The sequence below is a fragment of the Octopus sinensis genome, unplaced genomic scaffold (genome assembly GCF_006345805.1).
Source record: "Octopus sinensis unplaced genomic scaffold, ASM634580v1 Contig18229, whole genome shotgun sequence".
NCBI classification, from domain to species: Eukaryota; Metazoa; Mollusca; class Cephalopoda; order Octopoda; family Octopodidae; genus Octopus; species Octopus sinensis.
In genome coordinates this window covers 7,513-23,273 of record NW_021835660.1, presented here as the reverse complement: position 1 = coordinate 23,273, position 15,761 = coordinate 7,513, and the positions used below count along the sequence as shown (strand labels likewise).

At 35.7% G+C, this 15,761-nt stretch overlaps 1 protein-coding gene across 1 annotated transcript; it reads right to left on the bottom strand.

Moving 5' to 3' along the window:
• Positions 1–521: 521 nt before the first annotated feature.
• LOC115231321 lies at positions 522–1,652 on the bottom strand. The gene is made up of 2 exons (XM_029801378.1): positions 1,604–1,652; positions 522–994 (listed from the first exon to the last, which is right to left on the bottom strand). Exons 1-2 carry the CDS (start codon positions 1,650–1,652, stop codon positions 522–524), a joined length of 522 nt encoding a protein of 173 aa, XP_029657238.1.
• Between the last annotated feature and the right edge of the window lie 14,109 nt (positions 1,653–15,761).

Here is a 15,761-nt window from a genome sequence, read left to right as displayed (position 1 = left end):
TAAACAGATATATGCATTTAAACATTGACACACACACATAACAGGAGTAAATAGACACCCTTATAATCATTAACATTTATTTAAATCTGAAATTATACAATCAAATTATAATGTGAATATTTATTATTTAGTAGACATGCCCTTTGTATTTTTCAATGCAAGGATCTTATTGGCATGTTATTGACAGATGACGAATGTTCTCTTGCGGAATTTCTTGCCAAGTTTCATGCAGTAATCTCAAAAGATTTGGCTTTGAAGGTGCTTTCTTGTTCCTTTTATGAAGTCTCCTGTCCGTTATGTCTCAGAGGAGCTTAATAGGGTTCATATCTGGTGACTGGCTTGGCCAAGGAAGATTTTTAATGCTATTTTCATACAACAAATCTAGGGTTGTTCTAGCCGTGTGACAAAAAGCTCCCTCTTCAATATTTAAAGAATTTTCATTAATCATTTCACCAGTGGAGAAGTTTGAAAGGAGTCCTTTCTGCAATATGGACTCATATGTGTCTGAGTTTATGTTTCCATCACACTCCACCAGCTCTGATCAACCATCTCTCCAAATTGCTTCCCAGGCCATCACGGATTGTTGGCTGCAATCTTTTCGCATCAAATTTTGATCTCAGTATCCAGACCCACGCTCGACTACTCTCAGGAAAAGCAGCAAACCTGGAATCGTCAGAGAATATGACAGTGTTCCAAAATGCTTGTGGACTCTCCACCATCTCACTGGCCAAATCCTTTCTCCGCTTGATGTTGGCTGGTCGAAGAAGTGGCTTTCTTCTTGCTGCTCTCCCATAGTAATCAAGTTTATGGAGATACCGAACAGCTGTTCTGAGACTGACATCAATTTGTTCTGCTCTGTCAGAGGCCTTGCAATGAGGATTATCCTCTACACTTCTCTTAAAGAGAAGGGTCCTGTCAGCGGGCCCTGGTTTATCTGGACGCGGTGATGTGGACTCTTTCCCCACTCTGGTGAATTTCACAATCACTCTATTAACTGTAGAAATCGGGATCCCAAGGTTTTCTGCGATTTTATGTCACCTTCAGAATGACTCACAATGCAGCCTTTCTGAAATTCAGAGAGTGCCAAGGCTTCTTTTGTACATGGCATAATTAAACAGTCACATATATAACTTGAAACATAAAAATGTCAATTAATAAAAAAATATAAGCCTTTACAAGTTAGAATGAACATAAAACGACGTTTTATGGCATGTTTGTATTATATAATATATATATATATATATTATATGCACCAGAATTCTTTATGGTATTAACCATAAAATTATGTGGGGTGATTATAACCAAGAAAAAAGCAACAAGAATGGATCAGTAGATTAGTACAATTGTTTCATACTATTAACATTTTATTTCAAGCTGCAAATATTACAGCAAATATAATGTCAAGTATTCATCAGCTAAATCACATATAGGTTTTCCAAATATCTTAGAGAGTGTAAATATCCTTATGAAGTTATAGGAGTGAGTTCCATGAATCTGAAGTAAGATTCCAAGGAGACTATATATGTTTTCCAACAATACAAAGTCCACCATTTACTTATTTACAGCTGATGGAACTGGAGCAGCGTTAAATGAAGTATGTTACCTGCGAACACAGCGTCCCACCCTGTCCGGGAACTGTAGCCAAGATTCATAGCGGTCGGAAATACGACACACTTACCAGTGGGTCACACGTTTTTACCAGACGTGTTAAAGTGGAGTTAGAATGCTATGCAAATGACGAATAAAAGTAGACCTTAGCGGAGTATGAACTCAGAACGTAGCGGCAGACGAAATACCGCTGAGCATTCTGCCCGGTGTGCTAACGATTCTGCCAGCTCGCCGCCTTAAATAATAAGATATTGTATATATTTCATACTTACAGCAAAATTTGCCATTGTTAAAAATATTCTATATTATGTGAAAAGCTATCTTGGATGCCTTAAATTCTAAAATATTGAGGTTCCATTAATTTTTCCAATTTCGAAATGTGAGCATAGACATACGCAGATACATACACACACACATACATACATACATACCTACATACATACATACATACATACATACATACATACATACATACATACATACATACATACATAGACGTACGTACGTGTATGTTAATGTACACATATGCATGCATAAGCATTCTTACACACACAGATATATAAGTATAACGTTTTATAATGTATATGTGTATATATGTTTTTTAACGTATGTATATAGTTGTAAATTATAGATATGTTGATATAGATTTATTTGTAAATATATATGTACAATAAATACGCATCCATATACATATCATTATATATATATATGCACACATACATGAAAATATTTTGTTATGTACACATATGTATGCATATATGTATACGCATCTAAATATGTATACGTATGTATAAATACATTTTTACATATGTGATATATATATATATATATAACACTATATATATATGCATCTTTGCAGATATATGAATACACTCACATACACACACACATACAAGCATATGTGTATATATATATGTATGAATGTATATATACATATATATATACACACATACATACACATATATGCTTAAAATCATGGATTCATGTGTGTGCGTGTGTGTGCGTGTGTGTGTGTGTGCGTGTGTGTGTGTACATGCATGTACAACACACGCACAGAAACACAAAGCAGTAAAACATTCAAGACATTTGACAAAATCACAAAATGATGGAAGACTAAAAATATTTAGTTTTCGTCTTCAAATATCATTTTACTAATTAAAGTAAGAAAAAAAATATTTGTAAAATGTAAAGAACATAATGCAAAAATGACAAACGAAAATATAATTTTTGATGTAGAAAGCTTTGAAAAATGGCGAAAAACAGTGGAATGGCTTGCTAAGAAGTCGTGACTGTATTCTTTTGTGGAAAAAAACTCTGCTCTAAAGACACGAATATGATGCTACAAGAGTGCATTGTCGAAATTCACTGTGTGTAGTCGTTGTATATAATAGCAGTAATAATAGAAATAAAGATATATCTAATAATAATAATAATAATAATAATAATAATAACCAATACGGAGGCTCTTATCTGTGCTGCGCAAGAGCAAGCATTAAGAACGAATTACTTCAAATACAGAATAGACAACACACCAGAAAGTGATAAGTGCAGAATTTGTGGACAAAATGGTTAAACCATATGGCATATTAGCAGTCGATGTACACCACTAGCCCAAAAAGAATATAAGTGACGTTATGACAATATAACAAGAATTGTCCATTGGACACTTTGCAACAAATTCGGACTTAACTGAACAAAAAAGTTGTACGAACATGAATCCGAAGGCATCATTGAAAATGATAATGCAGAGAACCTATGGGATTTTATGATTCAGTGCGACCATGACATAGAGAATAGGAAACAAGACGTAGTATTAATTGAGAAAGAAAGCAAACGATGCTGGATCATAGATATAACATGCCCAGCTGACAACAAGGCATGCGATAAGGAAGAAAGAAAAGCCGATAGATATAACAGGTTAGCTTGGGAGGTTAAGCAGTTGTGGTCGCTGAAAAAGGTGGAAACTAGTGCCAATAATTGTCGGAGCTCTGGGAACAGTGAGTAAAAATCTTGGAAATGTTATCATGTACATCGTTTTGCCTTGGTATAAAAGATGGGCTACAGCAAATATTCTGCTCAATACCACAGATTTGCTTGCCAGGTGTTTGACCTTAACCAGTCGAGCATATCTCTTGGCTACCGATATGTGCATATGTAGTAGAGGAGCATCATAACCATGGATAGGGGAGCATCATAGCCTTTAGGGTCTGAATAATTCACCTCTGGAAACATGGGTGTTTAGTTCAACATCCTTAAACAACCCTTATTCAGGAACCTTTCGAGCAGGTTGGGCTACTCAGCCTGAAGTAAATTCTAACTGGGTCACCACCTACAAGGCCTTGCGCTGTTTATCTTGATATGAGATCACCATGTCATGCATATATGGTTGTGATGCATGTGCCTGATATACCCTTATCAGATGGGTAGTCATGATGTGTATATTGGGCCTCGTATATTTATTCCTCAATGTCACTTTGATGGCATGCAGTACTCTGTTACTCAATAATAATTACCCAGATGCAGTACCAGGCACTAACTCTCATGGCTTCTTATATTAACTGATTGGAAGTGTATTCATGTACATGTTTTGTATGGTATAAAAGAAGAGCTACATCAAATATTCTGCTCAATGCCACAGATTTACTTGTTAGTTGTTTGATCTTAACTAGTTGAGCATGTCCCTCGATGGCTGACGATATGTGCATCTCTGACCACGAGCAGAAATATGGAGAGAGCATCATAGCCATGTGTTGAGAGGGATTCTTTGGGGTTTGAATAATTCACCTCTGGAAACATGGGTGCTTCGTTCAACATTCTTAAACAACCCTTATACTGGGCTTCGTATATTTGTGCCCCAGTGTTACTTTAGTGGCATGCACTGCTCTCTCACTCAATAATAATAATAATAATAGTAATAATAATAATAATAATGCTGATGATGGTGATAATAATGATGATGATGATGATAACAACAACAACAACAATAATAATAATGATAATGATAATAATAATAATAATTATTATTATTATTATTATTATTATTATTATTTCTACAAAAGGCAGAAGACCTGAGATTTGGGGGGATGGGCTGAATTTGTACTTATTTTATCGAACCCAAAAGGCTGAAAGGCAAAATCGACCTGGGTGGAATATGAACTGAGAACGTAATGATGGAGGAAATGCCGCTAAGCATTTTTCCAGGTGTGCTAACGATTCTCTCATTTTTCCAGGTGTGCTAACGATTCTCTCATCTTGCAGCCTTGAGGCCAGCAATTTTGAAGGGTAAAAGAAAGTCGACCTCAACGATCTAGGTACATCACTGTTACTTTATTGTCTCTGGAAGAATGAAAAGCAAACTGACGTTGGCGTGAGTTGAACTCAGAACGTAAAGAGCTGAAGCAAATATTGCAATTCATTTTTACAGATGCTCTAACGACTCAGCAAGCTCGCCGCCCAAATGAATAAATAAAGAAGAAGAAACTAGTGCGGATGTTATATTACAAAACACGAGACAGAGCGTGCTGCTGCTGCAACTACTACTACTACTACTACTACTACTACTACTACTACCACTACCACTACTATAATCACCACAACTACTAACGATAATAATAATGATGATGAATAAATAAATAAATTCGGCCAGACTAACAAAACTCACATAAAAAAGGAAAGGGGTAACCCAGGCTGCATTAATAGTGCAGCCATATTTTATACGATTTAATTCACATGCACTCGTTTACTGCACAGCACTGGACAGACAGACAGACCGATAGATAGATAGATGATAGATAGATAGATAGATAGATAGATAGATAGATAGATAGATAGATAGATAGATAGATAGATAGATAGATAGATAGATAGAGAGATAGAGAGAGATAGAGAGAGAGAAGTATGATGAAGTTTCTACGAGCTAAGCCTAAGAAAATATGAAACAGTAATTTCGTTAACTGATGATTTACTGTGAATATTCATACATACATACATACATACATGATGATGGCCGTCCACTCGTGACCGAGGAAGACCATTGCCGACGTTCAGGAACATTGTGTGCCCTAGGACTAACTTATATTTTGCATTTGCGGCTCCGTTGGTGGCTAATGAGCCCTGCTCTTGACAAGCATACACCACTGCACACATTGCAGACCAAGTTTTCCCCATTCACTATACGAGCCGCGTGCTTTCGCGCAGCTCGCTTAAGTTCTTCATGCTGGATACGTGCTCTCTCAAAAGTGTTGATCCCCTCCTTAACCTGCTTCCTCCATCTGTGGCGATGACAGGCATTCTCCTCCCAGTCAGTGTCCGCATATCACAGGCCTTTAATGAGGACTTGACACAGTCCTTTATACATACATACATGCATACATACATACACACATACATACATGGCAAGGCAGGTAACTATATCTAGGTATCTACACCAACACTCAGATACACATAGACATAAATATATTGTGTTAACCATCTAAAATATAGATCGAAATTATTGAAAATCCATTTCGAACTAAATTTTTTTATATTTAAAGCTCCATTATTATTATTATTATTATTATTATTATTATTATTATTATTAAATTCTTCGTGGTTCACTGTAATGCTGAATGGGTAATTATCGTCATTATTCCGTTGATGACTAACTTTGATTGTGGGAGAACGTGTAGACAAAAAGGAAACCACAAAATCTCTACAATTACAAAAATATGTCAAGGTTTTGCTATATGCTTTTTCCGTTAAATTAGGGTTTTTTTTTACTTCTAAGTTCGTTTCGTTTCTTTAGTCCCGAGGTTTGTGAATATCGTGTGTAAAATCTTCGCTATTGTAGATTAAGTCGAGCTATATGTTCGTGCAGATCGCACAGATCATGCACCCGTCAATCCAGATACAATCATTCCGCCCTTTTTTGTTAGTTTCGCGGCACCTTTTCCAATTGTGTTCCTCTATAGCACTGGATAGACCAATGCTATCTGAGTTAATATGAAAAGCAAAATCGCTGTAGAAACCCGACGGATATATGTGTGTGTGTGTGTGTGTGCATGTGTGTGTGCGTGTGTGTGTGTGTGTGCAAGAGTATAGGTGTTCATGTGTGAGTGTGCTTTTGTTTTCCTTACTCCACTGCTCGACAACTGGTATTGGTTTGTTGACGTCCCCCTAACTTAACCTCAGTGGCTTGGCAAGTGATACATAGAAAATAAAAACCCCTTTCAAAGTGGTGCCCCAGAATGGCTGCTGGCTAGTGACTGAAGCAAATAAAAGATAATATGTGTGTGTGTGTGTATACATGTATATAGTCGAGGATGCACACTATATAATCCTTGACTATATAATCTGTGCATCTTCGACTATATAATCTGGTCATTTCAGCGAGTTCTAAGATTAAATTATCCAGATCTGCATTTATTTCTTTAATACGTAACAGAACGGAATTTTGTCAGTGAACAGGTTGCGGTCTCAAAGCGACGAAAATATTTTGGTAAATTACGTTTAATTGTTGAAGTGAATTTAACGGTTTTTGGTAGTTTATTGTACTTTATCACAGTGGAAAGGATGAAAGACATAGTTGATCTCATCGGGATTTGAACTCGGGAAATGAAGAGCCAAAACAAATACCACTAAGGCAACATTTTCGTCACTCGCAACTCAGCCAACTCACCGATTTTGTTTGGTCTTAGAAAATGAGTATATCAGAGTTAGATGTGCTTTCAGTGAGCAGAAACATCTAATGATGAACTAATGTCCAATAAAATTTCGTTATCTAAGTATTCCTCTTCTTTAGTAATGCTCATAAAAAGTTTTAACATAGGGGCCATTCTATGCAAATATCTATAAACAACAGCTCAAAATTAGCACCTATCTTTTATCGTATTGTATTTATTTATTTCAAGTAAATCTATTTAAGATAAATCTATTTTATCTCATTTATTTATTTCAGTCATTGAACTGCGGCCATAATGGAGCACCACCTTGAAGAGTTTTAGTTGAACAAATCGACCGCAGTAATTATGGATTTGTTTTTGACGTCGAGTGCTTGTTCCATGGATTTCTTTTCATGAACACTCTATAAGTTACGGAAACATAAATAAACAAACAGTAGTTTTCAAGCGGTGGGGAGATGAAAAACACAAACACACAGACGCATATGTATCTTATCGGCCATCACCTGAAATATGAAATGAAACTTGAAAAAAAAATGCGTATCCTTATGTTTATAGAGGTTGTTTTGAATAAAAGAACATAAGGACTAGTGTTTTGTCTTAAGGTTTCATTTTGTAATTCGAAAAAATATGCAAAGAATGAATATTTCAAAATAGAAACACAGCTCGGTTTGAGTCCGGTTATTTATCGCTTCTAGTGAAATTATGTTTTTTTCTCTGTAGTTTCAGCTCAGAGCTGCGACCATGCTGATGCACTGCCGTTTTGCTACAGTTATTAATGAGGGTCTCCTTCAATATGTGGCACTTGGTGAAGAATGGAGTTTGATGTAGCTATATAGGACAAGTTTCGTTTACCGGATTCATTCGCAAGATATTCGTCAGTCCAGGTTTATATGCCGATGGTGCTGGACAGTGGGACTGAATCTGAAACCACGTGGCAGCAAAGTGAGCTTCTGAGCCACATAGAGTTTTATTTTTTTAGTTTTGCAAAACATGCGAAGAGGGCCTCTGTAATACACTATTCACTGAAAGACGATGTTGAATCCCCCAAAAGGTTTAAAAGCAGTAATATAGCGGTTTCTTTATTGGTTAATATCAAGAAAGCGAGTGGGTGAGTTGAAAGACAATATCGACCACAGATGAATTCGAACTCAGAACCTTGATGTTTCTAACTAAAATAGTATAAAGCCTTTAGTTAAGCACTGTTCTGTATCTGACATCGACACTGACACTTTGAACTCCCCACCGTCGCTCCGCCGAGCCGCCTTTTATTGAGGAATCAATACGCTATATCGCTGGCACCTGAAATCTTCCATTGTTCTCTGCCAGAACTTTTCCGATTTGAATTAAATCAGCTTCTGTTTTTCCCGCTGCAGCTATTCATCAAACAGATAATATCTGACTTGGAGATCTCGTAGCCGTCGTTGTCGTTGTGAATAATGGAATTGGTTTTCATTCGTTCTAGAATCGCCGAAATGTGATGAATGCAAAGTTTTCTTGGAAAGGCACAACATTTGATTAAATAAAACAGACAAGGATGCTGTTCCGAAAAGAAAAGCCAAAAAAAAAAAAAGGAAAAAAAAATATATAAAGGAAATGGTTTGACGTTTTCAAGAAGAATCCCCAAAAGAAAAGATGAATCAACGCGGAACTCTTTACGTGGTCGTACAACTTGCTAGAAATAGTAGCAATGTTCTTTGAAATCACACCGTATGTCTTAAAAATAAGAAGATTACATTGCATGATGTAATAATAAACAGAAGGAAACAAATACTCGAAAGAGGATGAATAATGGAGTTGTTCAATTATGTCTGAGAGAACGAACGGAATGGCAACAAACTAAATGTAGATTCTATCAACTCAGACTTGGGTTATGCAACAACAAAGGCAAAACATTTATCGATGGATCCTCAATGTAGTCTTTCGATCTGTTAGAATTAGGAGCCTAAGTGAGCATCACAATCACACATCGACGTCTTTAAAATTAGGAGAGACACATGAAGGAAAAGTAATCCTTTCCGATATCTGAAAATGAAACGCCTTTGATTAGGGGCCAGCTACACAGCACTAAGCTAAGGTTAAGTAACATCAACAACAGCAACAATGGTGATAACAGGCCATCCTTGTTATTAATGACCCAACTGAGAAAGGGGACATTTTAGTGGATTACTACGAAACCGAATGAAAGCTTTATTGTATATGGTTCCGGGTTCAGTCCCACTGCGTGGCACCTTGGGCAAGTGTCTTCTACTATAGCCTCGGGCCGACCAAAGTCATGTGAGTGGATTTGGTAGACGGAAACTGAAAGAAACCTGTGGTGTAATATATATATATATATATATATATATAATATATATATATATATATATATATAATATATATATATATGTATGTATGTATGTGTGTATATGTTTGTGTGCCTGTGTTTGTCCCCCCCCAATATCGCTTGACAACAGATGCTGGTGTGTTTACGTCCCCGTAACTTAGCGGTTCGGAAAAAGAGACCGATAGGATAAGTACTAGGCTTACAAAGAATAAGTCCTCGGGCCGATTTGCTCGACTAAAGGCGGTGCTTCAGCACGGCTGCAGTCACATGACTGAATCAAGTAAGAGTAAAAGAGTATTGTAAATAGTAAAGAATGAAAGTCTCTGGAACTTTGGTTGGCAACAACCGAGAGTTGATAGTTTTGATAAGCATCGGTATATGTAACACCTCAATACGACAAATGGTACCTCAACTGTGTTTATGAGGCCGGATCTCCAAGCAGAATCTCTTATCCGGCAAGTGTTTCACTATACAGTTGGATGGGCTAGTCGTTATGCAAAGTTTAAGAGAAGATGGTCCCAAAACAACTATAGGAATGTGACTGAATGCTATTACAGAAGCGTGCCTACCGAAATACGATAAAAGAAAGGGATGTAAGTGCACTTAGCACAACAGCCATACTGCTACTGCTACAGGGAAAACGGAACAATGCTGGAATTCAAACTCGCATTTGTCGAGCGGCAGAAAAATGCAGTCTTGTATTCTGCAAGAATCCTAAGATGGCTTCTTGAGGGTTGAGGAGACATGTTTTCACCAAACTTCTGTACTAATTGATGCAGCTAATTTAAAATATCATGTAATAATTTTAATAATGATTATGATAATGTTTTCTAATTTGGGCACAATATCGGCAATTTTGAGGGGAGGGAAAAATTTAATGATATTGACCCCAGTACATGGCATGTACTTTATTTTATAGACCTCCGAAAGGATGAAAGGTAAAGATGGCATTAACGGAATTTGAACTCGGAATGTAAAGAACTAGAACAAGTAACATAAAACAGTTTTTCCAACGCTCTCATAATTCTGCCAGCGAATAATAATAATAATAATAATAATAATAATAATATAATAATAAATGCCCTGATGCAATACCAGACACTGGTTCTCATGGCTTCTGATCTTAACTCATTGGAAGTGTTACCATGTACATGTTTTGTCTTGGTATAAAAGATGGGCTACAGCAAATATTCTGCTCAATACCACAGATTTGCCTGTCAGTTGTTTGACCATAACCAGTTGAGCATGTCCCTTAATGGCTGACGTTATGTGCATCTCTGATCACGAGCAGAAGTAGTGGGAGAGCATCATAGTGATGTGTTGAATATTTTATACTGTGCGACGTCTGTAATAATAATAATAATAATAATAATAATAATAATAAGAAGAAGAAGAAGAAGAAGAAGAAGAAGAAGAAGAAGAAGAAGAAGAACAAGGGCAAGGAAAATAATGGTAAAGAAGATTATGTTGCATAGAATGACATTTTAGCTGAGACCGCGTTTCTTAGGATTTCATTGTTTTATATCTTGGAAGAGTTACGACTTTAGATTCATATAGTTATGGTGACATTGCAAGGTACAAGTGTTCTGTAGAAGAAAAGGGAGTAGTAGTAGTAGTAGTAAAAATGAACGAAACAGGGTCTTCATTTGTGTGTGTGTTTTTGTGTATATGTAGGTATCAACATTATACACGCGTATATAATAATACATGATATAAATATACATGCACACGCACATATGTATATAGGTAAATAAATAAATATATATTACATTATATGTAATATACACATTATATGTGTGTATATATATATATATTACATAAGTATATATTATATATATATTATATATATATATGCATACATAAGCACACACACATACACATCTGTAAACAACTGTAAGTAGGTGGATGCAGCCATAATGTATATTTTAAAGAATTTCGATTGTTTATGTGAATGTTCTTTCTTTCTTTCATTTATATACAACCATGCCTGCCTACCTAACTATATAATACTTGATATATTTATGTGCATATATGCGTATGCTAATACTATATGCATATGCATAGCAACATATATATATATATATATATATATATATAATATATATATATATATATACACATACCACACATGTATGTAAGTATGTATATGTGTGTGTGTCTGTATGTCTGTGTACTGTATATATGTAACTAAATGCTGAGGATGCAATCATAAAAAAAGACATGAAGAAAAATTGCTGAATACCCAGAATGATCGCATTTTTGATTGTTTTCAATGTCCTTGTGGTGCTGGGAGTAGTAGTACTAGTAATATCGTGTGTGCAGACGTGCATGTATATATATATGTATGCGCGCGTATGCATGGATGTATGTAATGTACTATGTATGCATATACCTGTATGAATATATTATATACATATGCATATATAGTTATACATACATATATATATACATACATATATACAGTAAAAGCAATTAAGATTCAAGTGAGTTCTGTTGAATTCACATGAATGCGGTACTTAACTTAGATGCACCAGAAATCTATATGGCGTTAACCATAAGATAATGCGGGGTGATTATAAATAAGAAAAAAGCAACAAGAATGGATCAATATTTCGGTACAATTGTTTCGTACGAAGACAGCTTTATTAAGGCTGCAAATATTGCAGTAAATATAAGTGACCCGTACTCATCAGCCGAAAAAACATCTGAGTTCTCCAAACATCTAAGGGGGTGATTTTACACTCCTGAAACATCAGGGATAGTTCTATAAAAATAAGATTTAGGTAACAAACGGACTTCTAAAAGTTCTTTTAGTGTTGCACAAAGAAATAAATTAAATGACCTCCTTTCTAGTATTGCACTGAAATCTGTTAATGTTTTTTTCCTATAGTGACAACCTTTGACCCTTCTTTACCTTCCCATATCCTCTTTATATAGCAATTAACGACGGTATTTGGTCAAGATTAGCATTCCTCCTTAAAGCTCTTAGATTCTTGCAAATTCTGAATCAGTCAGTTCGTCTCCACTGAAATAAACTATTCTGCGTAGTTGGACATTTACATCCCCCTCCCCTCTCAGTTACCCCAATATACCCTATGTGAGGGATTGTCTCTACGCTTCACTAAGTCTCCTGCAACAAATTTAATTCTAACATAGCAGTTTGGAGAAATTCTCAGAAATGTAACCAGTATATCATCACACATCAGGAAACACACTTTATTATGGACTAATTATGGATAAATGCATCTTCTGTGAGTATGATACATCTCCCCATATCTCCAGAAATCTAACTTACTTCAATATGGATGGATTTACATTTTCATTTTCTGGGAAACCAAGAGGTTTTTTAAAATACTTTTTAAAAACCCGTTATATGACTGTGCAACACTAAAAGAACTTTTAGAAGTCCGTTTGTTACCTAAATCTTATTTTTATAGAACTATCCCTGATGTTTCAGGAGTGTAACATTACCCCCTTAGATGTTTGGAGAACTCAGATGTTTTTTCGGCTGATGAGTACGGGTCACTTATATTTACTGCAATATTTGCAGCCTTAATAAAGCTGTCTTCGTACGAAACAATTGTACCGAAATATTGATCCATTCTTGTTGCTTTTTTTCTTATTATATATACATATATATATATATATATGTGTGTGTGTGTGTGTGTGTGTGTGTGTGTGTGTGTGTGTGTGTGTGTGTGTGTGTGTGTGTTTGTGTGTGTGTGTGTGTGTGTGTTTATCTGCATGCTGGTATGCACGTATGTATGTATGTATTTGTATATATGTATGTTTTTATGTCTGTAAGCAGGTACGTATGTCGAAATAATTGCAGGTAAAAATTAATAAATAAAAAAAGAAGCTTCAAGCATAAAAAAACATCGAAGAAAAATCAAAAACAAATAAAATCCCCACTCAGATTTGAAAGAGCAATAATTAGGGAAACCTATATTTACTTGTAAGAAAGTAAAATCTCGAGGGAACAGTAGATACAATAACTTTTGATAAGAGAGGAACGTGTTCTGAGGGGAGCACTGTGTTTGCCAAAGATTGAATTAATGAATAATTGCTCCTTTTAGAACTAATCACGTCATTCCATGACTAATTTAGGCTTTAATTAATCAATATCTTTAAGAGTTTTTGTCCACTTGATCAGGTTTAATAAATCTTTAGTCATCCTCTATCCAAAGTAATTCACAGCGTTAAATAATGATGATGTTCATGCTGATTGTACTGATGATGAGGATGATGACGATGAAGGTGCTAGTGGTGGTGATGAAATTGGAGATGATGAGAACGACGATGATAGTGGTGGTGTTGGTGGTGGTATTGATGATGTAGTGTTGGCGGTGGTGATAGTGGGGGTGGTAATAGGATCTACGGATAAATGTTAAATGTTTTTCGAAATTTTTAATTGAAATAGTAAATCAGATATAAAGAATATATTTTAGTTTGGAAAGAAGGTCCTGTCGCATTTGAAGAAAAAGAAACAAATACTTCTTCGGCGTTAATTGATATATTTGTACATGATAATATTCACCTCATTACCAGTATAATACCATTTGGGAAATTGTTGACGCCTCGGACATAAAACTATTCAGGTATCGAAGTAAAAAACATACTTAATATCATTTTTAACTTCTTCACAATTAATTAACTTTTGAACCTTTAAATATTGATGCAAAATGATCTGAAAAGATGATAATCAGATGGAGCAAGATGAAAAGAGCAAGGAGGATCGGTCAGAATATTCATATTTAGGGCCATAATCTTTTCTTGATTGACTTGGGCAATATGTGGTCCTGCATTATCGTGTATAAGCAACGTGGCTTAACGAATGACCAACGAGAAGGGCCTTTTCTGAGAATTTTTGTGCCATGCCTCCAATTGACAATTCTTAGCCAAACTGTTTCGTTTTTGTTTATCACTTCATGATAGATGACACCTTTCAAATCCCATGAAACACGAAACAATCTTTTTCGGATGTCGTTCTAGTTTGGGGGTGAACTCTCCTTTTACACTGGGTGGTAACCATTTAGAATTCGTTAGATACGATTATAGAGAACACACTTTGTTACTTGTGGTGATTCTGTCCAGAAAAGGTTCAGTAGTAAGCCTGGTTTTTTAATGACGGGCAGAAAACGAGTCTTTGATTAAGCTGAGAAGCAGTAAGACAAGAGACCCACTAACCAAATTTAGACACTTTTTCCTATTTCATGGAAATGTTTTATGATCGAATTCTCACTTGAATCGAACCCACGGAACCTTCTGCTGACTGGATTTTGCTCAATTACAGGTTTTAGAAGTTCAGTATTGACAAAAGTTGGTTTTTCCGATCGAAGGGAGTTTTTGAAAGTAATACATGTCAATGAAAACTGTTCAAATCCTCGTTGGCATGCTCAGAAGCTAAAAGCTTCATTTACATAGATAAGAAGATTTTTTTTTTTTGCCCCTTCTTTTCCTGAAGAATCACTTTCAAATTCAAAAAGGCATTGTCTGATACAGGTTTCAACCAAACTCATTTTCAAAAATAAAATCCATATGAATTTAACCATTATAGTATAAAGCAGTTTGCAAAGAAAGAAAGCAAAAATATTAGAATGTAAAAATGAATGCTTATTTTACCATTAGCATTGAAAATTGCCTTCAAAAGGGGACTTTCTTTCTAACCTTACACACACACACGCACACACACACACACACACACGCACACGCATTATAATGTAATTTAGTTAGAGAGCTTCATTGGAATAGGGGCATATCAACATGTGGGAGGCCAGAAACGGTCAGGTGCGATAATTTAGGGCTCACACAGGTACGATAATTTAGGGCTCACACAGGTACGATAATTTAGGGCTCACACAGGTACGATAATTTAGGGCTCACACAGGTACGATAATTTAGGGCTCACACAGGTACGATAATTTAGGGCTCACACAGAGGTGAACAACATTGAAGATATCAAGTGTTTTTAGGATACTGTAATATCCAAGTACCAAATCCAATTCAAACAGTAGACCCAGCTCTGGGGTTGGTCCTTGGTGTGGCATAGGTGTTTACATCTATCTATCTATCTATATATATTGAGAAAAAAAGTCGTCAAAATTTTGGAAAAAATCCTTTTATTTCTTCCTTATTATTAGCGTTTTCGTTCCTCTCTAGAACTCGTCAAA